General features: G+C 40.4%; 1 protein-coding gene across 10 annotated transcripts in view; it reads left to right on the forward strand.

Moving 5' to 3' along the window:
- TRAK1 (trafficking kinesin protein 1) overlaps positions 1-25,464 on the forward strand; it is a 97,475-nt gene that overhangs the window by 20,559 nt on the left and 51,452 nt on the right. For all 10 annotated transcript variants that reach the window (XM_017837574.1, XM_017837578.1, XM_017837582.1 and 7 more), the window contains exons 2-3: positions 972-1,264; positions 16,794-16,988. In XM_017837574.1, the coding sequence (XP_017693063.1) occupies positions 972-1,264; positions 16,794-16,988 (488 nt within the window). The remainder of the gene's footprint in view (positions 1-971; positions 1,265-16,793; positions 16,989-25,464) is intronic.

Consider the following 25,464-nt stretch of genomic DNA (forward strand, 5'->3'; position numbering starts at 1 on the left):
GGTCTGGGTGTTCTTGTGTGGCCTGTTCTTCTGCTGCTGCTTTATGCCTTGTAGCTACTACGTGTATAAGGTCTTTCAAGTCTGTTTTTCCCAGGTCTGTTTTTCTGTAATCGCGTGATTTCATTTTCCTTTGCTAGGAGAAATAAGCATTTGCATCTTTCCTTACACTGCTGATAACCAAAAGCAGTACCACACCACCAGTTATTGCAGTGCCTTTAGTCCCTTACACAAAAGGTTTGGTGAAGTTTTTGGGGAAATGTGCTTTTCTTCACTGCTTCTGTGGCCAATTTAACCTTGCTGGGAGCATCAGTATCCAGCTTTGAGGGGCATTGTTCCCTATTTGAGGCTGAAGCACTGGGGAGCAGCAATGAGTGGTCTTAATCCAGTGCACGTTGAGTTCTGTTTACTGTGTATTCTGTAAAGTAAGCAAAGGTGCCAGCTGCAAGTCTGGCAGTGAGGGACCAGGCTGTGCAGGGTGGCACAGTGGTGAGGAAGGTCTAGTAGGGTTATAGTATAAGCCTCTAATAATTTTTTTTATTTTTTTACTATCAGTCAATTTCAAATTATAATGTTAATAAAGTACCAGTAAATCAATCAGTGATGTGCAGTCTGTCTGCATGACCTGGCTCGTACAGCATGCTGGGTTACATAGAGTTTTTGCTTGCCTGATGTAAGAGAAAGTTGGTGAATGAGTCAAGGTGAATGGACTGTGCTTACTGCAAGTTGGGATAGGCAAAAATATGGATATTTAGTCAGCCATTGGTAAATAATATGGTGCAAGGAATAGCACTTCTCTACGTGACTGTGCAAGGTGCAGAGATAGGCAGCTGCTCTGTGAAGAGTGTTGGGGGTTTAGTATTTGCTGCACTTGTTAGGTTAAACTAAGGTTAAAGGAAAAGAAAATTATCTGTTCTAATTTATGCTGTTTGGAATGGCTTGAACTGAACATTTGTTTCTTTTGTGTTTTGCAGACTTCTTGAAGCCAACTCTAGCAAAGAGAAAGAGCTCTGCCCGTGCCAGCCAGACCCAGTCTCCAGTGCTGGTCCCCCTGATGGCACGTTGTACAACCCTGTGAAACCTGCCAAGCTGGACGCCACAGCTTTGCACGACTGCACTTTGGCCGGCACTGTGCCTCCTTCGGAGCCGTCGAATCATGCAGTCCTAGCCCGCGACACAGGCATCCACGAAGAGCACTATGTAAGTGAAGGGGTGGAAGATGATGTGCCAGACTGCAGAGAGTACAGAGATGCCTGCACCATTACTGGTAAGCAGTCAGATCTTTCATCTTGGGAAGGATGTGGAGGTTAAGTTTCTGTTCTTGAGCTCTTGGTGGGGTATCTGGTTCATGGACAATGCTGCTGGTGTTCTGCACGTTTTTTTTTCTTCTTTAAGAAGTGATTTCATAAGCACTTGACTTTTCAATGAAAGCACTTTGTAAGGTTTAAGGCTCTTGCAAATAGGCTAGACCAATGACAGCTGTGAAACTAGGTTACTATATTTATGTACTTGGGAAGCTGAACCATTTGAAATTTTTTTGGAAAATCAAGTCAGGGATGAGGGGAAGGAAACACTGCAGCTTAAAGTTCAGGGAATGCTTGTCCTAATGTTCAACATAATTTAGATTTTTATCTTGATAAGAGAATTGCTCTGTGGGAGAAAAGGAATGGGAGAAATAGGATCTAACATCACATTTTGCCTGTACATATTTTTGCTTTTCAAAGCCATTTCATTTTTAGTTCTGGAACTGTAAAAGTTAAGGTATACAGAACAGCTTCATCTGCATGCTTTTATGAAAGGTTAAATACCTTCTTATTATAGATTCATATAAATAAATTGAATATGTGTTGAACTATGTTATTTTAAATAGAATTAGATTCTTAGTGATGTGGTCAGCTGACCCAATTCTTTTGTGTTCGAATAATCATTGTAACGCAGTTTAGTTATGGTTATGAAATGACAGGCAGTTTCCATTTCAAATGCATGGTTTGTTGTCTGAACTGAGAAGCTCTTTTAGTTAAAGTGACCTTGTCAGTTCTTTTGGGAATGTTTGAGGAGTCAACAGAGTTTGTGGAAGGGAGAAATGAGATGTCTGAGAAAAACAGAAATAAGACTGAGGCCATTCTAACTGGCTGTCAGATGCATTTATCCTGAGTTACTTTTCTGAATTGTCTGTAGGTCAGAGAATTAGGTAATGGTGACCATCAACAGATGCTTTAGTAGCATGCCTTGACTTAGCTCAGCCCAACTGCTGTGTGGTTAATAAGAGCTGATAGTCTGAAAAAAAAGAAAATAGAAAGAAGGGCAGAGGTGCTCTCAAATCCATCCCGATTCCCTTGAGAAGACAAGCAGCAGGATTAACACCGGAGTCACTTTAAGTCAGGTATGCTCCTACATAAAATAAATTTTTTGTTTAAAGAAACTTATTTGCCATCCCTCCTCCCTTGTGTTCATGGATCTAACTGGTTAGTTCATAAAAGGGTCACCCTTTGGACTGCCATGTAGGTATTTGCTTGTTTGGTAAACTAGAAACTACACATCACATGCTGCTACATTGCTGGTAGCATAACTGTTTTCCAGACACCTTGTAAAAGGATCTTGCAAGTTGTTCTCTTGTCTGTGTCCTGTTTCCATTCCTCCTCAGCCCCCACTCCCCTGTTATCAGGAATTTAACTTCGTTTTTCTGTTTCTGACTACAAGCCAGGACAACTAACTTCTTGCATGAATCAAGATGTCTTCTTGATTATGGTTCCTTGAAAGGCAAGACAAACTCTTACTTTAAAACTTTTAAAATGTTTTTTATTAAATGGAGGTCAGTGCATGTTCTTGCTACTTCACATTCCTTCAAGCCTGATGTAGTTTCTCAATCTCTTTCTTCTAGCTTAGTTGTCAGCCAAGTATCATTTACAGATTGATCCCATAATGCTTTTTAAATGGATTTGCTGTTCTACAGCGGCAGATTTGTACTGTTTGTGACCTGCAGACAACATGATAAGACTTGCAGTAGAAATAGTGGTGTTTTGTTGATTGGTAGGTCAGTTGGTTGGTTTTTGTGTTTGTTTTGGTTGTTTGTTTGATTGTTTGTTTTGTTGTGTTTTTTTTTTAAAGGATTGTTCTGAGTTTCAGCTTTTTGCAGTGCTTTATAAAGTCTCAAAGGGTGTAGGCTGAGAGGAATTGGTCTCATACTCCCTCTGTAAAATCTTTGTCAGTATTATGTGCAGGTATGCAACTACATGTACCCTCAAAACAAACAGAAAGATAAATATTTAAAGAGGAATAAGTATTGTCAGAGGCTTTAACATGAAGACTTTATTTAGTTCTGACTGACAGGTTAGCACTATTTACACTTTTAAACTGTTTAGTGGGAAGGAAATTGCTCATATCAAGTCTGCATGTACCATAATTTTTCTTCTGATGCCAAGCCTTGACTCATTCTACAGTCAAGTCAAATTCAGCATTCCGTTAATCTATTTTTTTTTAGTCTAAGACTAACCCTACTGTAAAATTAACTGCAAAAATTCTTGCAAATAAAAGACTTGAGCACATTTAAGAAAAGAATGGAAAACTGAGGCACAGTGTGGTGATGCATTCTGAAATGTAACCAGCTAATGGTAATTAACTGGAGTCGTCTTTAGTATATCTAATAATAAATTATATGATGTGTACATTTTGCAGTTTAACTTTTCAAGAAGAACCATCGATGCTCAAAGAATTTTTAATAATTGCTGTTTCCTTTTTTGTTACTGTTAATGTTTTTGTTTCCTCTTGTGTTTGCTGGTAGTAGAGAGGTACTTTAGCATTCTTTCTCAGCAGAACAATCTTTCCTGCCTGGGACCCAAGAGCAGATGTAATGTAGCTGAGAACATTGCACATTCTGATTGTGCTAAGTGTGTTTTCTTGGAAACGAGGTTGGCTTAAACATTTTTTTGTCCCCACACCACCTCAGAATTGTGCTTGTGCAGATTTCTGTGCGAGTGTAACTGGAGGTATTTGGGCTACTGGTCTGGATAGAATCCTTGCTCTGTTTTTGTGTCAGAGGGGAGATGAGAGTTACTTTTACCTAGATCACACCTCTCTGATCTGTCCTACTGTGTGGCCTAAAAGCAGTTACTTTGGCATAACCGAGGGAATGAGCACTGTAGGGTTGGGCCTGGGTGACATAAAGCAGCATAGTGAATAGTTTTTTTAAGCCAGTGTCTGAGTGCCAAACAGCACCCTAAAAGACTTCTTTCCCACAGAATTTGATAGTAAAGCTATCCAAAGCTCATAGTTGCTGTAACAGAAGTGTTATGGAAGTAAATGCTTTTGAATGTGTGCTAATTTGAGCATAGAAGGGCAAATGAAATAGGTCAATTGATTAATTTAAAAAAAATTGTTTATGAATGTTTTAAGAGTTGTTACAAAAAGTGCTGGTGCAGCACATATTTTCTAACAGTATTAAACCTGAAAATGGACTCAGTAGCTGCTGTAGATCTTTTGTTTTGTAATAATTCATTTTGGGTTTTGGTAGCAAAATTTAAGAGAAAAAGGCAATGCAGTCTGACTTAGTTTCTACAGCTATCGATTGTCAACCTCCTGTTGGTAAAAGGGCAGAAGGAGACTCAAGTCCCAAGGCTGGTGGACAGGGGGGAACACTGTGTGGAAGTGACACTCTGCTGCTACGTGTGGGAGGCACCTATCGTGTACTAGTTGTTTTTTTCTTTTTAACTTTTCTTGCTGCTCCCCTTCATCTGAGAGGGTAAAGATAGGAATACGAATGTAGCACCATCTAGTGTTCCTTTTGCTAGAAAGGGAACGGAAATGCTTTTAAAGGCGTCCGTCTTTCCTGTAATTGCAGCACAGACCTGGATACTTTCAGTCAGATATTGACAGAAACAGCAACTAGGGTTGGGGGCTTTCTTCTGTGTCTTAACACCACACCCCACACCCCCTGTCCCGCTTTTTGTAGAGCAGGAAGGGTTGTAATCTTGACATGAAAAAGCAGAGTATCACTAAGTTGCTCAGTAGTCCCAATTATAAAAACCTCTTAGTCTGATTGCCTTTCTTTTTTATCCATCAACTGCTGTGAGATAAATCCTGCCCTGAAAATGGAGAGTACAGTGAGGATGGAAGTCTGAAATATCACTGGAGTATGGATTTACTCCTGTGGCAGCTGTCTGACTGCCAGAATGTTTTTGTGAGGGTTTTTGTTCCTGTTTTTTTTTATTTTGTTTCTCTTAAAATGTGCATAACACAGCCATCTTCAGTGGGTTAACTTTCAGTCTGCTTTTGCATGTCTGAATACGCACTATTTGCAATGATTTTGGCATGATGTACTTTGTAATTCAAGAGCTAACTGCTTAATATGCCTTGTACGTTTCCTTCAGCCTTCTCTGAAAAGGGAGAGAATGAATGGACTGTGATTTAAATTGCCTAGCTCCTTCATTAGTTTGCATAATTCATTTATTCATTGTCCTAATTACTCTTACCAAATGCATGTAGGAGTGTATTTTCTGCCTGTTGTGTTCAGGATAATTTCCTGACAGCTCTTGGGTTATTGGGAAATTCTTTGTGGTAATAACCTGCTCTGCGTCTTATTTTGTTTGCAATTAACACAAGTTGATTTTTTTTCTTTTTAATTTCTAAAAACAAGGTTACATCACCGAAGGGGTCAAACCATAAAGTCTTTTTCTTTCAGCAGGGAGGTGTCTCTGAGAAGAGTTGGTATTGTTTGACCTTCCTTGCAGGTTGTGTAACTTCTACATTGCTGCAGTGACTGCAGTGAAGGGTAGTCATAACCTCCAGAGAAACCAACTTTCTCTTGCTGTCAAGCCTCATTCACAAAATCTCCCAGGAATGTTTGGGTGCAAAAAGTTTTCTCTGGGTTTTCATCCTTTCTGTATTCTTATTCAGGCTTTAAATATGTTCTCATATGAAACAGAGATTCCATTCTACCAAACTGCTACTCCTCATGGCAACATCAGCCAATTTTGATAACTTACTGCTCCTACAGATAAGTGGTGTCATTCTGACCATTTTTTTCTGTAACCATTTTATTTTAAAAGGCATGCCTAGGGCCAACAGAATTTCCATTCCATTGTGTGTGTGTGTGCCCTAGGGTGCATGTTTTTGTTTTGAAAGGTTGACTTTCTATTCCTTCTATTCCAAGTGTGACAAGGTACGACTGCCCCAAGATTAACTCCACAGGGACTTAGGTATTACAGGTTGTTACTAGAATGCTTTACTCTTGCCATGCAGGAGATGGGGTGAATGCTGTACCTGTGGCTGTCCTGTTTTGGGTGTGTGTGATACCAGCAGGAATTGGGTTGCTTGCTATTCTGAGGCTATTTTGAACAGGGTGCTCTAGTTGATTTTGGTACTTGTTACAGGCTCAATGGTTGACTTCTGAACATTAAAGGGTTACAAAGTATTGTAAAAATACTAACAGTTTTGAATTGCTTCTCTTTATTTGAACCTTTCTGAGTTCTGTTGTGATTACCTTTCTCTTTTAGTGCTTGTTTCCTACACACCATAAACTTGCTCTACCGCTTTCTTGTTTTTCAGTTCCTGGTTTGGGGTGGGACTTCCATGTTTTTCTCAGTTTTGTCAATATGAGAGAAGAGATGTAAGGTAGTGCTTGGTGGAGCTGGAACTCAAAAAGCGTAAGAAATGCTCTGCTGGGTTGGTCCAGCTGGCTCAGGAATGTATTTTCTGACTTCAGAAAGAGCAGATGCTGAATATGGAGATCAGGCACTTGGCCACCCTCAGTAGTCTACTCTCAACATAAGTACCCCCCCATCATGCAGAACTAGTTAGTGTTAGAACCTGTCCCTGACTTTATCTTACCCAGACCTGATGATTGTTTGACCATGGAATTTTGTAGTTTTTACTGTCTTGTGTGCAGTGACACCAGTCTTGCAGTGGTTTCTGTAAATATTTGTCCTAGTTATGCAGTATTTTGGTGAATATCAGTTCTTCTTTCCCTTTATGAATTCATCTTAATGATTTTGAAAACCTCCTGTCATTTTTACATCCCTGACTACTCCTCTTCCAGCTTTCTTAGTTTCTCCTTTAAATAAAAGTATGAAAATGTGATCTCTTAACTCAGCCCATTTACTTTGTTATTGTTATCACCAGTCTCATCCTATAAGCTTGATCTAGTTTTGGCCTCTTCTCCTTGTTCTCTCCTGCCACTTCCTATAAACAGCTATTGCTAAATTTTGAGCACTCTTCCTTTCTCTAAAGCATACAAAAAATGCTAGTCCTATTAAGATGAGATCGCTCCCTCAGCATGACGGGAACTATTCTGTGAGTTGGACTGTAGTTCTGTCTAGTGTACTCTGACAGAATGATCTTATTTTCTGTGCCTGCTGCATCCTCTGTTTTGAATTTTCTGTCTGGCTTGTGGTGCATTGTCAGTCAGCTTCATGCATGTCCTCTCTTTCCCCTCATCTCCCATCCTCCCTGCCCCCCCCCCCTTCAGTTGCTTTCCAGCTCTTACCCTTTTCCAATAACTTTGTGGTTTTTCGTGATTCCTCTCCTAGGACAGATTGTTATGCTACCTCTTAATCTCCATCTCAGGCATATATTTTTATTCTATCCAGGATTATCTTTTTGTGTTTTGGTGATGTTTGGCTGGTTGGTTTTCCCCCAAGCAGAATTCTGCTGCTATTGCCATCTAGTCCTCTTACTTATTTATGCTCCTCTTCCTAGTATGATACATGGTTTTTAGTGTCAACTGACAATTCTGGAGTCACTGTGAAAGCAACTGTGGGAATTACTGAAGTCCAGTGTGACATTTTAGATTTCTTTCCCTAGATTTGCCTTGTTTTGGGAAGCACTTGTCATTCCCAAATACATACTTTATTCGAGGTGGGGATGAATGAGAGCAGTAAGTGTTAAACAGTATTCTGAGTTGGTTCTTCGGAGAAGGAACTGAAGGCAAGTGCCTAGTAGGTTTTTTGGGGATATTTTTTTTGGTTTGTGTTTTTGTTCTGCATTTTTTGTTTTCTTGTCGTGGTGCACTGAGTAGTACAGGAAGACGAAAAAGCTACATTGATGCATTTAAATGTGTGAAAATAATTTTATTCCATAATTTAGCTCTGTAACACGCTAAGTTCATCTTTACCGTTCTCCCTCAATGTATTTGTATGTGTCCATCATGAAGCAACACAGTTTTCATTTAAAGGAAGTGCCTGTAAAGAGCAAGCTACATAAGATTTCATTCTTACATTTTGCTTGTGATTCTGTGAAAACTTTGTTGACAGCCATTGTTTAGCAGCTGGCGCATTTTGTAGCTGGGCTGAAAAACAAGCAAAAGCAGGACAATTGCTTTTCAGGGTTTTCCCTACTCTGTGATTTATCAATGGGTTTTTGAGACATTCGCAGTCTGTCTTGGCAGCTGGAAGAACCTAATGGTTAATGAATGTGTTTATTCTTACTGCTGCTGAACAGTGCGTTGCCAGCATGCATTTGGTACATGAATAGCTTTTGTTCTTGCTCTAAAAGAATAACCATGGTGGTGAAGTTTTATTTTCTGTTTAATGTAAAAATTGTGAGTATGAGTGCATTTATCTACAGGGAGAAACATTTCCATTCTGTTCGTTTAAAGCAAAGTCCATTTAAATTTATGACATAATGTACAGTAGGGTCCTAATAGTTTAATGGACTTTCATCATCAAGATCTATCTCAGCTTTTATACCCATCAGGAATATGTGTGTTGGATGGTATCAAATTAGGGAGACTTTAACCTGGTAAACAATGACATTCCTCACACTGAAACTGCACTTTCCAGTGGCTTCATCTTTGACATTCCAAACTTCATCCCAGTCTTTAACTGGCATGTTTGACTAAGCCAAAAGAGGTCAGCATGGGAGTCTTTTATTTTCCCATGGAAGACTGAATTTTATGCAGTGTTTTCCATGTTCAGAGGCAGAAGAACCACTCCTTAAACAACTTTTTTTAAAGATGTGGCAGGACTTGCAATTCCAAAATCATGTCATGCCAGTCATTGCAGAAGCTGCCACAGCTGTTTTGAGAGTTGGAGTTTTTAAAGGTACAAGACAGCTTTGTTGTTAAAGAGTGTTTCTTCCAGCAATTTGGCTTTGCAGCCAGCAGTGAGATGTGTAAGAATGCTAAGGCTATCTTTGCCTTTGGGCAAGTCACTGAGTTGGCAACACGTTTTGTTTTTATTAAAAGTAATTTTCTTTACCCTAAAAACTAATCATTCGCTTTACATTGAACACATGTAGCGTGTGTGTACGGTCTGGAGTTCAGCAGTAGTATTTGTAAGACTTCAGTATAGTTATCCACATTCTGGGCATCACAGAACTGAGAGTGAATAGGAATATGGTAAGTTCTAAGGTTTCTCCTTTTACAGGTATACATACAGAGTAATTGTTAAATAAGGCTCAAGAAATATTTTTAATTCTAGACCTGAGCTAATACTTAATGGTTGTGTCTATGTGGGCCTATAGAGCTCTAATAATGGATGACTACAGGCTATGTTTTCCTGTTCAGTAGACTAGCAGCCTAATTGTGGTGTTGAAGTTTCACAATGGTAATGACTAGTTCACTCCATTCCATCATTATCTAAACGGACAGAAAGCATGGGGAAAATGAGGCTACTGGCTTGCCTCAAGTAGGAAATATCTGCTGGAAAAACATTTAAAGACCGTCTTTCTTGCTTTTATCCCTGGAATATGGTTAGACTTTAGGCTTGTGGGTCTGCTGAGAAGGTAGTCTAATGTAGTCATGGCCTCTTGGCTGCCTGTTGAACTAGATTAGGTGGCCAATCTCAGTGTCACAAATAAGCAAAATCAGCAGTCAAGATGCATTAGTATTTAGCATGGAATAGCCTCAACTTGATGAACTTTGATTTCTTGTGTTGCATGTGGCTGGACTTTAGCTTCTGTGCTGTAGCCCTTTTCTGCAGATAACCTTCCTTTTTACCTTAATTAGTAGGGAGCCAGCACTGGAATTGACCCTTTGCAGGTATCATGTGCTTTTTATTTTTTGGAATTGTTATTTATTCACTGACCATTCTCAAAGATGTAAAACAGAGAAACTTAAAAAACACCTTTAGAGAGCTGACAGTCAAAGGTGACTGTAATATGTGTTATATTACAGGACAGGACTGAAAACCAAGGAGAGGTTCCATGAAGTAAAGTAGTAGACTTCTTCATTCTTCCTGCTTTCTCCAGAGTTTCCTTGTTTCTCTTATCTGTTTTTGTTACTGTGCTTCTATCTACTTCTCTTTCTTCAGCTACCTCAAACAGTTGTGACAACTCAAGATGTTTTAGTTCTGATGCAGGAAATGGAAGGATTTGTCTGAGAGTTACTACTGAGGCGTTTTTGCTTTGCTTTTGGTTTTGTTTTGTTGGTTTTTTTTTTTCTTGTTTATAAATGACTGAGTGCCAGCTGTTGAGGGTTGGTGCATTGGAGTCTTCTGGAAGATGGTGGGTGGGTGATACAACCTGATGACCAAAGCTTATGTTTTGAAGGTTGCCAAGCAGCCCAGCCCTTCCCCGAGGTCATAGTTAGAGTGGAGCTGTTCTGCTGAACACACCAGTTCTATACAGCAACTGTTTCCTTTTGCCCAGGGGAGGCACTTCAGGGTAGTAAGGCTGCTTTGTGCTTGCTGTTTGCAAGGGGTTGACCTCCATGAGAACCACAACTCCAGAGCACTGTGCTCTAGGAACGATACTGTCTCTGGGTAGCTTTCTTGTGGTCTTTCTTGTCATGACTTGTATGTTCAGGCATGTCCCTTGAGCGCAGCCCTGGTTCGTGGCAAGGCTGGGTTTACGAGCAACTGTTTAGTTCCATTTACAGCAATGGGCTGGCTGAAAGCGAGAAACCAGCTGACAAAATGTCCTGGGGGGGGGTTCGGGTAATAAGGCAGTTGTTCCGGCAGGTGGCACTGTGTGCTGCCGGCAGGTTCTGTGGAGACCTGGAAGTCCTTTAACCTTGGGAAGGCAGCTCTGCTGGGCAGCAAACCAGTAGAGCCATAAAGATCGGGGATGGTTTGGACCAGACTTCGGACAGGCAGAAACTATGTATTTTATGTTCCTTGCAATGGCCGTACTGATAAGGTGTTTGTATTGTGTTTCTAAAAACTGCAGATGCCAGGCTTTGAGATTTGAGAGTTTGTTTTCTTTGTGCATATGTTTTGTGTATTTTTGGTGGTATTCTTTGTCAGCCACCACCCTCCGCACATCTTTGTCCCTTCTCTTTGTTCTAGGTTCGTTCTCTGAATTTATCACTACTTTTTGTGTGAAGTTGTTGCTGAAATTGAAAAGGTGCTCCTTCTTTATGGGTCAAGCTAGGTTTTTCTTTTCTATAGTAAGATACATCTATTTAGTCATAGCTGTAAACAGGTGAAGTCCAAAAGCCTGGTAGGGAGTACAGTTCAATGGGATGAGTTGCTCTAGATGACCATGTTGTTTGGAAGGAGATCTTCAAATCTGTCTACGTGTGTTTCACGTCAAACGTAGTCTGAGTTGAAGTTAGTTTGACTGAGGCTGAATTGCTTGTTCATGAGGTGCCGGCATAGTTCAACCCATCCGAGTAGCACTGACAGCTACATATATATTTAGTGCTGTATGGGAAGTGACCTAATGTACTGCATGGCTGTATGAGTGCAAGATGAAAATGACAGTGGGTGACAACACCCTACACAATGCCTTATGATCTCTTATGTTCTGTGCACAGAGGGGGAGTTGCAGTCCTTGAAGAGCTGTGCTGCTTCAATACAGTCAGCTCCCGTTGTTTTAGACCTCTCACTTCATTTTATGTTTGATCACTCCTTGTTCAGGAGATCATTCCTTCCTTGACAGCAGAGGAAGGATGTGTAAATGTGCATCTGAAAATAAACCAAGTGTACTCTTATCCTCACATGGACATAGTTGTCCTAAAAGTTATGTCTCTTCATCTGCACAAGAAGAATTAAGAAAAAAAAGGGAGGGGGAGGGGGAGAAAAAGCCACCCTCCTATACATGCTTCAATCTCCACAATGAAAGGTTGATTTACAATGTTTAGTGCATTTTGTATGGATAGAGGTGTAGCTAGAAGAAAGGGAACTGATGAAATAGTCAAAGGTAGCCAGCTCAGCAAGTATAGTAAAAATTCCTCTAAGGAAATATAAGCAAGTTGAAACAACCTGTGAAACTTTAGTGGCTGTCTTAAGTTGGGAGGGAGGTGGTGGAGAGTTTAAGATGTCCAGAAAAGGGTAGAGACACCAGCCAGTAAAATACCAATATATGAAAAGATATGGAACAAGCTGGTAAGTAATCCATTAGTAACTACCTAAGAGATACTGAGTTAGTAAGAAAATATCCAAAAGAGAACTCAACTGGAGTGTTCTGCCTGTTTTGCATCTTTATAGAAAGAAACTGAAAAAACAAATTCATCAAGACAAATGTCATTGAAAGAATTTGCACTAATATGGTATAGAAAACATAGCATGGGAAGGAACATTGTTGAAAACTCCTGCAAAGCAGATTGACCACATTCTTTATTTCCTGAGGAACAGGGCATGGAAAGATATGTATTTACAACAAAATAAGTGAGATGGGGTGTTTATGCATTTAAGCTAAAAAGGCAGCAAAGCAATGGAACATGTTACTTGCAAAAATAATATGAAAAAGACTTTAAAAATTTTTTTAAATATGTAATTATTTCTATGAAGTACTGAAGGCTATAGAGTTCTAGAGTGTGCAAGAGCCTTAGCAAATCTTATTTCCTAACTCTTTTCTTTCAAGAGCAGAACCTGGAATGACCCATGGTTTAGTAAGAGTCATGAGTTGATAATTCATTTAGCTATTTAAGTTAGTTGTAATTTACTTATAGAAGTTTCTGATTGCCGAGGATGTCCAGAAGACTGCAAGTTTAAAATTGTTTAGATTACAAACTCCAAAATCCATAACAGCAGCTCAAAAGCATATTTTGTTGTATCAGTTTTTATTAATGATCAGTTAATTGTTTTAAGCATGCGGTGTTATGGAGGATGGGGAATGGCATTAGTCTGCATACCATTTCCTAACAAGTGCCTACATCTCAGAAAAGGGAGGGGAGAAAAAGTGAAGAGGAAGACTGTGTAATTGTAGCACTGAGAATATTGCTGTGATTTTAAATGGTGAACTAATCTCTAGTCATGAACAAGTGTAATTACAGTGTCCTGTTTTTTCTAAATAGACAATTATATCAGAGCCTGTTCTGTTTCCTGCTGGTATACAGATTTTGAGATTGCAATAGAAGTTAATGACAATAGCATCACAAAAGGTTGTCTTTCCAGTTACTCCTTAATATCTTTTCCAGTTCCTAGGCCTTTTGAATTGCTCAGGAATGCTTAGGATTTATTATATGGTAGAATAGAAAAATTGTCTTGGTTGACTTTTATTCCACAATAATTCTTATTTCTTTACTGCTTGGCCTTCAAGTTCTAGTGGATTTCTTTTCTGCAATAAAAATAAATGGGTTTCTTTTTTGTGTGTGCATCTGTGAAGGTTTTTTTCCTCCTCACATTGTATTAGTAAATTCTTTTGCAGTCCGTTTTTTGCTATTTTTTGTGATACAGCAAACCAGTTTATTTCTCTGTACAAAATTATTTACCTGGAAATTTCTCTTTTCATTTATGAAGTCAAACTGTTTCTTTTGAAATAAAAAAGGAGAAAGACTGTAAAGGTTTGAATTTTTCAAAATTTTTATTTTCTTGTTCCCAAGAAGATCATCTCAGACAGGTCGTGTAAACTCTTACATTTTTCTCAAGAGAAGAACTAACATTTCAGCAAAAAATCCCTCTCCCAAAACAACCCTAACAAAAAAAAATCAACTTCATATTCTTGTAATTGAGAGCAATTAGGTAGATGTATGGAAAAAAAGTCTTTGTCTATACACATACACAGAAAGGTCCTTGAATGTTTGGTTGGTGTCAACATGTGCTTTTTAGAAGAACAGCTGGCTTTTCTGAACTCAGATGGTTGCAAACACTAAGATGATGCTCTCAGCAATTAAAAAGGTAGCCAGGGAAAAAGAAAGGTTTGTAGTTACAGGTTCTCATCTTTCAAAGCATGGGGAACAGATCTTGTTTCTCTGTGTAAGTCGTTAGCCCTCTGAAAGGGTTGCAAAGACCCCTTGAAACGATGTATGCAGGCTGATTCCGATGTATGCAGGCTGATTCCGGCATTGCACAGAGCTCCATAAAAACAGCATCGCTACACATTTGGGCACCTGATCCTGCTACCTTGTGCAGTGAGGGTTGGAGGACAGTTACATATGTACAGCAATCAGCACAACAGCCTGGATGAAAGCAGAGGAGAATACCTCCTGATAGGAATTAGCAGACCCCTTGAAGCATAAAGTACAATGCAACTTTCCTGCGTGGACTGTAGTTCTAATTTTCAAGATTTTGTAGAGTATATAAGGAGGAGATTGACAGTATAAATTCATCTTTGTATCCTCTGCCCTGTTTTCTGATAGAATAGTAATGTTCTTGCAGTCTTTAGTGCTTGGGATGCTTTTGACAGTGTAATTTCTGGATTAGAAAGCCAAAAACCAGAAGTAATTTGTGGTCTATAGAAAAGTATGTGTTACTTCCCCATTCCCCCCTCCCTTCCCTCCTTTGACGGAGGTGAGCTCCACTGGGTTACAGTGGAATTGCAAGTCTACATCAATATAGAAAGAATAAATTTCTCTTACAAAAATCGGTGCCTTTGTCAGGAAGCAGCAAGAGCAGGGCTGCCTTACAGGCAGCTGACAGGATGGGAAGGGCACAGTCCTTTTTGGCAGAGCCCAGTCCCTTTGTTGCAGAGCAGGGCAAAGGTGCTGGCAGTAACAGTTTGAATTGACTCTCCAGAGGTCAATCACCAGACCAATGCCATGGGTCTGTAGCAATCCAGGAAGCCCAGGCAGTGAGTCAGTATCAGCAGGGAACAGAGCCTGCCTGTCTGCAGCGCTGCACAGGGGAGGACTGGGAGCTTGGGTTTAAACTGGGCTTTCAGTGTTACTGGGATGAATAACACAGTGGTGTTTTCTTTTTGTCCTGGAATGGACATGGAAAATGGGCAGATTTTTGCAAATGCTTAGAGCATCAAACATACCATGGGTTGCTCTGTTTCTTAATAAATATTTAGCAATACATTGCAGTTAATTTATGTGGTAATTAAAATAACATATTTAGAACTATCATGCCTGGTTTGGGTATTGACACACTCAGAGAATTTTTCATTATAATATAGGTTGTAATGTACCTCTAGAGGTAATCTGTTCTGATTTCTACTAAAAGCAGGCCTTCTAGAGTGAGTGCTCATGGCCTTGCTCACTTGAGTTCCTAGCCTCTCTGTACCCCTGTGTCCTCACGGTAGAAAAGGTTCTACCTTTAACTGAGATTTTCTGTGTTAAACTGCTCAGCTACTTCTTGCCCTATATTTAAAGCTCTAATTTTAATTGTAACATTTTTGCAGTTGTTGGCTTTCAAGTATCCATTTTTAAAACTGTATGCAAACTTGATATATTTGTGAATATAAGGGACTGCATCACAGAATGCAGGTCAGGATAGTGTCAAAAGGTGCCCTAAAAGTTCTTGTAACCGACTTTACCAGTGTGTCTTAGGTGTGAACTGTGACGCTGTTTGCTATTGGAGTCCTGGATTTCTTTTTCTTGAGAAAAATCTGCCAGCAGTAAAGGCAAAAAATATAGTGGTACTATACTGTGGTCAAAGACCAAGTCAAAGAGATATGTAAAGCTTAAAAGATAAAAATAATCTTTGAAGCAGAACATCAAAAATATAAATTCCTCTTTGCACTAATCTTTCTTCATACTGTGATTGTAACTACCCTGTTTAATACTCACTGTCTCTCTATTCCCCACCCTGCCCCCCTTATTCTGCAAATGAGTCCCTGCTTCTGGAGGTCAGACTTTTTGTCTCTGGGATCATGCCCTTGTATTTTCTAATAGTAAACAAGCTATTTTAGGATAGTTTGTGCTAGCCACATCTTCTAAACTGATTAGTGTCTAGTGGTTCTAGCAAAAACTGGGGGATGAATAGATTGAGAGCAGCCCTGCTGAGAAGGACTTGGGGATGCTGGTGGATGAGAGGCTGGACATGAGCCAGCAATGTGCACTCACAACCCAGAAAGCCAATTGTATCTGGGCTGCATCAAAAGCAGCATGGCCAGCAGGGCGAGGGAGGGCATCTTGTCCCTCTACTCCGCTCTGGTGAGACCCCATCCAGAGTGCTGCATCCAGCTCTGGGGTCCCCAGCAAAGGAAAGACATGGACCTGTTGGAGAGAGTCCAGAAGAGGCCACCAAGATGCTTAGAGGGATGGAGCACCTCTCCTGCGAGGGAAGGCTAAGAGCACTGAGTTTGTTCAGTCCAGAAAAGAGAAGGCTCGGGGGTGACGTAATTGTGGCCTTCCAGTACCGTAAGGGAGCCTACAAGAAAGATTGAGAGGGACTTTTTACCTGGGTAAGTAGTGAGAGGACAAGGAGGAATGGCTTCAAACTGAGAGTAGGTTTAGATTAGATGTTAGGAAGAAATTGTTTCCTGTGAGGGTGGTGAGGCACTGGAACTGGTTTCCCAGAGAAGCTGTGGTTGCCCTATCTCTGGAAAGTGTTTAGGACCAGGCTGGATGGAGCTCTGAGCAGCCTGATCCAGTGGGAGGTGTCCTTGCCCACAGCAGGGAGCTTGGAACTAGACATTTAAGGTTCCTTCAAACCTAGGCCATTCTATGATTCAGTGAAACTGACAGCTGTGCAAGCTTGTATGTGTAGTACTCAACTTGGAGTAACTAACAGAGATTGTTCTCTTCCTCTTACCAGATGTGTGCAATAGTACCAACCTTCCTGAAGTTGAAATCATCAGTCTACTGGAAGAACAGCTGCCTCATTATAAGCTAAGAGCAGATACAATCTATGGTTATGACCACGACGACTGGCTTCACACACCTCTCATTTCCCCTGATGCGAATATTGACTTAACAACTGAGCAAATAGAAGAGACCTTGAAATACTTCCGTAAGTCAAAAATTCAGAAACTGTACAGAGAAACAAATAAAATAGTGCTATTTTTGTTACCTTCTTTCAAGTATCTATACAATTCCTTTAAAGTTGTGAAAAGTAAGAGAACTGTTTGTGGTTTACAGCTTTGGTCTCCAAGATTGAGGTAGACAGAAACAAAGGAAATATTTAATTAAGAACAGTGCATACCTTTTCACATTATCAAATACTGGTGAAACTGAAATACTGAAATACTTCTTTTTGCTTGTGGTCTCTCTCACAAGAGACTGGAATTTCTGTATCTATGCAACTGAGAAAGCTTAAACCTCTTCCCATATCTGCTTTTGAATGCATTCTCTGACACATTGCACTGTTGTCTGGTGGCACTGTGTGCCAGCACCACAGCATGACATTAAATAATTTTTCTGCAGCTTAAGCTTCTAGAAAAGACTTGTGAAGAACCAGACTCTGAGCATTTGGTTGAGATAGTTTGTCCCTTCATTGTTTCTTTTGTTCATATTCGTGCTATTGGACAAAAAGATATATTTGTGCCTGAAGGGAAAGTGTGTAGAATTGTGACCTTCATGGGTTTTTATTCTTTTGTTTGAGCCTGGAGATACTTTTATCATGGTGAAAGGATTTGTATCTCTCTGGGTTCTTCTACTGTGAGTATTGACATAGCTGTGCAATTAGAGAAAACTTCTGTGATTCATCCCAATAACTACTATGCTAAAGTAATAGTAGTGGATTTCTGTGGATTATATAGTAGATTTATGTAGACTTACACGACACTGTAGAGTTTCAGGAGGGATGAGTTAGAGGGCTTAACACAAACCTTCGCAAAGACGGTTTCATTAGATTTTGAAGCACCTTAGATGATTTGTTTTGTAAGGAGCAAGGTTGTAGAGAAAAGCATGAAGAATATGAAGAACTGAGTGTGACTTTCATGCTTCAGTAGAGGGCATTCTACTATTCTAGTAAATAACTTACCTATGCTCTCCACCTCCCCCCAGTCACACAAAAAAATGTGTGAAGGATGGGGAGACAAGCTGAAGCTGATCTATGGAATCAGATGTACTACACCACCTTGTTTTGTATCAGCCCATTAGTGCTGTTATAATGATGGCAGAAATTGGCTTAAATAAATGTTTTGAAATGTCAGGTTTCCAAAGTCTTTAGTAACCTGATTAGTCCTGTCTCATGAATAAAATCGTCTGTGTGGGTGGATTGTTGCAATAACCATGGGAAAGATGTTTTATTAGTGGGGCAAGGAACTCCAAAAATCTGTGTGGCAGCATCCTTACTCTGCCAACTGAGATGCTGGTGGGGCTTGCAATGGTGTGTGACTTGGGGATGGATACACGATACAAGTTGGGTGGAGAATATATTGAGGGCAGCCATGAGGAGAAATACTTGGGAGCGTTGGTTAACAGCTGAGTGTGATCCAGCAAGATGCGTTTGCAGCCAAGAAAGTCAACTATATCCTGGGCTGCATTGAAAGAAGCATGGTCAGCAGATCGAGGGAAGTGATTCTCCCCCTCTGCCCATCCTTGTGAGACCCCACTCTGGAGTATGTACCCAGCTCTGAGGTCCCCAATGTAAGAAGGATGTGGACTTGTTGGAGCAAATTCAGAGGAGAGATACAAGAATGATCAGGGGGCTGGAGCATCTCTGCTGTGAAGAGAGGCTGAGAGAGTTGGGAATGTTCAGCCTGGAGAAGGGAAGGTGTTGGGGAGACCTTAGATTACCTTTCAGTACCTAAAACAGGCTACAGAAAAGCCAGAGAGGGACCCTTGAGCAGGGCCTTTAGTGTTAGGACAAGGGGCAATAGGCTTAAACTGACAGAGTGTAGATTAGGATTAGTTACATGGAAGAAATTCTTTACTGTGAGGGTGGTGAAACACTGGAACAGGTTGCTCATAGAAGCTGTGGATGTCCCTCCCTAAAAGTGCTCAAGGCCAGCTTGGATGAGGTCAAGTTGAGCAACTTAATCTACTGGAAGGTTCCCTGCCTATGGACAGGTGGTTGGACCTAGTTGATCTTTAAGATCCCTTCCAACCCCAACCCTTCTTATGATTCTCTGAAAATGAAGCTATGTAGAACAGAGGAATTGGATAGCAGAAACTGCCTAGAACTGTGAGTACTTAAACAATTTAATCCAGCTTTTAGCTTATAAGCATAATGACTGCAACTTTACCATGTTGCTGTGGTTGTAGCTTTCATCCAGTCAACTGGCTTGAATGAAAAAAATTGGAGTGCAGTTTGTGCCACAGTGTATGTTACTGGGAAATAACTGCTTAAAGAAGAGGAGCAAAGCAAGGAGATCTTTGATAAAGAAAAGTTGATTCCTTACTGCTTATAGGCAGACACGTGTGTATAGATAGTAGTTTAAGAAGTTTAAGCAAATTTGGGTTGAACCTTAGACTGATATCCTAGAAACTGAGGTCTCTGACTTTACCTTTGTTCAGTTATTGTGCACTCTCTATACATGAGAGTGCAAGATCATAATACATCACAATCCATTGACATGTTTGGAGATTATTGTATTGTTTGTAAACATCAGTTTATGAAAAAATTAACTATGAAAAAAAAATAGTATTTTAAGTAAGTTGGCAGAAAAGCCCTGTGATTTGTACCATCATCACTTCTGAGAGTATTTTCCAGGGTGTGGCTGCTTACACAATGATTCATTTTCAGTGCTGCAATTAAGCCACTCCTCGGGTACCTGTTCAGTTTGTTTTAAAAACCTCGATGAGGGTGTGAGTAAATACTGTAACTTGTCTCTTGGAAAGTTTTATTTTTTGAATGACTTATGAAAAATATCCTTGCAGTTATTGGACTACACATTCAGATTGATGCTGGTTTATAAAATGTTCGTGGAAATGTGATGAGTTTCCCTCTGTGTTGATCCATACAGGGTAAGAGTCAACACTGACCCTTAGCTGTACTGCTTTGGCTTACTAGAGCAGATTTTTCTGCCTTCATATGGCTTTTTATTTTTGAGATCCTCAGTCCAATTCCCAACCACAAAAGTTGGTAGTCTCAGAATCTACTGGGCTGCGTCACTCACGAGGATGGACACAAGGTACTTAGACCTGCTTTTAAATTAATTTAAAAGATATTGGTAGAAAAATGAATAGTTAAATATCCAAGCATTTTAATTTATTCACAGCTTTTGGGGGGGAGTTAAGCTATAGCCCAGGGTAGGTGAATTAGTTTTTAAAATTTAATTCACAATTGGGAAAGAAGGCAACTGGGAGGAACTGAATAGTATTAGGCCTACAGCTGTTCTTCTACATTCTGGAACTCCAAAACACATCTTTGTTATTATTTCCTTCGTAGGCTTCAGACACATGACTGAGCCAGTCCCTACCAAATGAACAAAATAAAACTGATCTTACCCTAAAGCGTAATCACATAAATCAAATTTCATCTGACCAGTCTTATTAAACTCTTGAGGCAGAGTACCTTTTAAATCAGCCTAAAATGTGGTGCATGAATGTATGATACAGCAAAGTGATGTTCCATCTCCCTGCCCCCAGATTAGAGGAAGTCAAACACACTTCTAACTGGTGTCTAGGGAGAGGTCTGTGTAAGAGCCAGGCATAGAACACAGCTCTCTGAGCACCTTAGGCAGTGAACAGGCTACCAGAGACAGTGAACAGGCGCAGCAGTTTGCCCGAGAGTCTGAGTTTTTTTGTGGCAACCTGTGGGGATAGGGCCTATCTGGGAACTCCTGGGAAGTCTCTGTCGAACTGGGAGTGCCTGCTGTTGCCTGGTAAGGGCAAGGTAAGGGGAGACAGGGATGTGGGCCTGAGGAAGCTCTAGTGGCTTCTGAGTAGCTGTCAGGTACCCTTGACCAAAGGGTGCCCTGAGCTGCCTTTGGAGCTGCTGCTCACTAGGGATGGTTAACACCCAAGCTAGTGTTCTCTCAAGCTGGTGCTTGAGAGAACCCTCTGTAACAGCCAGGTCTGGAGCACAGCTCCCAGACACAGCCAACAGATGCAGCAGTTTGTGTGGGAGGGTGCAAAGAAGGGGTCCTCATCTGAGTTCAGAACAGCCTAAACCTTCAGATGTGGTTCCAATGTGCCATAGGATACATTCTCCAGGTTTTGGAGCGCCTTTACTTGCCAGGGCAGAGACTTTAACCCAGGCAGAACATCAGATAGGGGATTCAGCCTTGCAAGTCCCAGGCTGCAGGGAGTACCCAGAACCTCTCCCCGAGGTAGGGAGAGATGTCCTTCTTTTATGCAGGAATTGTGCTGCTGTTGAAGAGCTGTCACCAGGCGAAGGTCGGAGGAAGTCAACAGGCTGTAAAGCATGAGGGAGAGTGAGACACAGACAGATCTAGGAGGAATTGTCTGAAACACCAGAGGATTGTGCTCCCATTCACAGGGTCCTTGGCAGACTGGAGAGATGAGTCAAGAGCAGCCTTGTACAGTTCAGCAGAGGGAAGTGCAAAGTCCTGCAGCTGGGGAGGAACAACCCCAGCACATGCTGGTGTCCGACTGCTGGAATGCAGCCTTGCAGCAAAGAACCTGGAGCACCCTGGTGGACACAAAAGCAAACATGAGCCAACAATATGCCCTTGCCAAAAAGAAGGCTAATGGTATCCTAAGCTGTATTAGGAGGAGTATTGCCAGCAGTCTGAGGGAGTTGATCCTTCCCCTGTATTCAACATTGGTGAGGCCACACCCTGGAGTGTTTGGTCCGGTTCTGGGCTCCCTTATTCTGTATTCCTTCAGTGTAATGCATTCCTTTCCTCTCCCAGGAAGCTGCAATCATGACTCTCAGTGGGTTTTTTCCCTCCTTGTTAGAAAAATAGGTCATAACCATGCTGCTGTAGTATTTTTGTCTATCCAATCAAGCATGATATTAAGCTCAACTTCATTTTACAAATGTTTTTGCTGTCTCTAGGAAAAATATAACCAAAAAAATGGAGATTGTAATTTACATTATTTCCAGGTGATGAACAGTTTGCAAAATTTGATTCTTTAAAGCTTTATTTATTCTTAATTTTCTTTATGCTAGGTAGAGCTATATTCTCTTAAATGTCTGACTCTTGCCATTATGGTCTCATTTACAGTGTTTAGGTATGCCCAGTGATACCTTAATTAAACTACACAGCTGGTTTTGCAGAAAGGTTGCCAAAGACAACATCAATTTTGATCTTAGATAAATGCAAAAATAGTATTCTCCAGTAATTACTGGGGGAAAGGGAGAAATAATCCTTTCATGTGGAAAATAGCTTTCTGTCATTAAGTACTTTAATTTCATCTGACTGCCCCTGTCTCATGTTAAAACATTTGTTTTAGTGGGAGAACAGTTAGACCCTTCTCTGCATCAGAAGAGTTTTTTGCTCGTATCAGATGAGGTCATTGTGCCCTTACGGTGTGCAGAAGCAACCAACTCTGTCCCATCTGTAGGAAGCTCCTGTACCATTTTGAAACCCTGGATATTCATCCCATTTTGATAAATGAGAGTCAGTCAAATCTGAAGTACCCATTTTTCTAAATACCAATTCTAAAAGCTACTGATAACAATGCTTTTGGTGTTCTGGGTTCTATTCTTTTCAGGTTAAGCAAGACTTCTTGCTAAGCAAAATACTACACTGGAAGAGATGACTGTCCTAAGTCAGAGTTGCTTGCTCTGAGTTTATGTGCAGTCACAGGATGACTCCTGTTCAGTGTTCTTTTTGGAAGATGAAACACCAGTAACTCTTCACTTCAGTAAATGAGATTCCAATTTAGAAATAAGTGTGCCAGCCCATCCTCAAAGATCAATTGGGCTTTTAAATATGCTTGCTTGCCTCTTTAATGCTCTTTAATAACTTATTTATTTAAGTCAGTTTAAAAAAATGTCAGTTTGCAAAGTATGTGTTGTGGCAACTACCACTATGCCATTTTGCATAGTGGTGGCCTGTGTAGCTGCTGCTGTGATGAACAGGACTCCAGACAATGTTAATGGGATGGGCAACTTTATCCTGAGCAGTGGTGACTGTGTTGGCGACTGCAGAAAAGGATGATGCGATACGGTTTTAATTATCTGAACGTCCTGATATGAAGCTGTAGCCAAGAGAGGAAATGTGACCCGGAGGTAATCGAATGGGAGATAATACACTGTTGCAGCTGCCATGGAAGTACTCCATCCAGCTCCAGTGTTCAGTTTCAAAGGATCCTCCTGGAACTGGAAAAGGTCTGGAAAGAAAGCTGCAAATGACTAAGAATGGGAACACAGGATTTATAGTGACATACTTTGTAATGACATACTTTTAATGCTTTATTTGCCAGCAGAGATGACTTGCTGCTGCTTTGCACCCTAACAGCACAGTTCGCTACAGTCTTGAGTGTGCTGCTATGGGGTAGTTGAAATTATCTTTGTCAAAAATTCTCTTCAAACAAGGAAAAGGGTTTATGTTTTTTATAACCTGGCTAATTTAGGCAGATCAGTTTAGCATTGACCTCTGGCATGGATTTATTTCAGCTAAAAGGAAGGAGAGGGCTCGTGAGCTTTTCAAGCCATCTTTTCTGCCTTTATTATAGCCCTTTGTAATCACAGTCTTAAGGAATGCTCAGTCTAGCTGTTCACAATTGACTACTGAAATTCTTTATCGAACTGTATGTTTTGCCCTGTGGAGAGCACATAAAAGGGGAGGGGCTTGTTTGGTTAGACATAAACATAGAAAAACATAGAAAAATAGGACAAAATATAGCAGCTGGAAGGAATGCTGAATGAATGTGAATAACTGTATTTAGCTTTGGAATAGGAAAAAGCAAGTTCTTTATAATATGGAAACTTGTAATTACAGCAGTTCAATGTTTGTAGAAGCAGTCCACCAGAAAAATGTACTGTTCTGATAAGTTTCACATAAGATGAATCTGAGACACCAGCGTAGGAAGAAAAAATAGGGCTGCAAAGGCTGAAAGTAGGTTCTGCAAGCGTGCAGCTGCTTTGTTGGCTTGGTCAGACATTTCTGTTCAGCTTGACAACCCTTCCAGCTTTATAGAGCTACAATTTCTCATATAATTGAAGGGATGCTTGTGAGTGAATACCTGGATGTATAGTATTCTGTCTGCCCAGGGTTTCTGTCTTCATGCTGGGAAGATGATACACTTATCCCACATTTCCAAGTCTCTTGAGTTCTGAAATCATTTGACCACACAAGTGATTTTCTCCAGAGGAAAATAATGCCTTTATGGATTACACCGGTGTGTTTCCAATCGGATCTGTAGAAAAATATCAATAAAACAAACAAACAAAACCCCTAAACCCCTACCTTGAACCATTGTTATCCTGTCTCATTGAAAGGGAGTATGTATGCAGCCGGGAGGACAGTGAGAAGAAAATTCTAGCATGTTGAAGATTTCCTTTGTTTAAAATGTCAGCAAATAAAAAGGAGAGTGTCCCTGCAGCAATTTAAGCTGGTAGACAATGTTCATTCTTTCTATTTTAAATGCTTATTTAATAGCATTACCCAGACTGAAATTACCTTTTGGACAAAAATAATACAAGTGGAACAAATAGCTTATATGCAGAGCAATTGAGTTGATGTTGCCATAGGAACCTTTATTTTTCTCTGACAGTATGTTAACAGTGCAGCCTTAATTGCATTTAATAGCATGTGTAGTTTTTTCCTTGTGAAAAACTGCATAACTGAAACTGCAAGACTCAAAGGACTGCAGTGATAATTTCTTATACCAGTAAAGCTGAAATACTGATGTGGTCATAAAACCAATGCATTTTCCTCTGCATAGCTTGACTATTCCTTACCTATTTCTATTACAGTAAAGCAAAACTATGCCAGTCAGGGTGTAGAATAAGTGATAACAACCTAGGAGAGACACGACTGAGGGTGAACTTCATAGAAATCTGCGAAATTGTGAGTGATTGGAAGGGAGAGATGGACTGAGTGTTCAGATTTCCAGAGCTGGAAGCATCAAATTAAGTTAGTAAAAGTGAGCTGCAAAGCAAAAGGTGAAGGTTTTATATATCATGAATAGTAGATGTGTGGAACTCCTTGCAAGAAGATGTTTGAGGTGCTAAAAATGTATGTGGGCTCACGAATAGATAGGATAAGTCGTTAAAGAATTGCTAAAAGTAGTGGTAGCTGTGTCTGTCTAAGGCTGTCTCTGAAGCTGGAAGAAATTGGAGGTTGGGAGGGCAGTTGAAAAAGTTTTGGATAGTTCTCTGTTACCTGCTCATGGCTGTTCTTGTGGATGAAGTCTTCAGCCAGAGAGATGCCTCCTCGCTCAGACCCAATATTGCCTCCTGCCTTGTGTTACTAACATAGGTCACAACTTAATGTCTCCCAATGCTTCTACTGGTGTTAGCAAAGAAACAGAGTTTCCTGAAAAAAGGGGAGAAATGGGTGAAGAATATGTGCTGGTTATGAACAAAATGGATGTCAGTCCCTTTGGTAGCTATACCTGCACGTACTCAGGCATGCTTTTTGAATTGCTGTGTTAGATGATTTAATGCCATCTGTTCCTCAGAC

This window comes from Lepidothrix coronata, unplaced genomic scaffold, assembly GCF_001604755.1.
Source record: "Lepidothrix coronata isolate B3197 unplaced genomic scaffold, Lepidothrix_coronata-1.0 Scaffold306, whole genome shotgun sequence".
Lineage (NCBI taxonomy): Eukaryota > Metazoa > Chordata > Aves > Passeriformes > Pipridae > Lepidothrix > Lepidothrix coronata.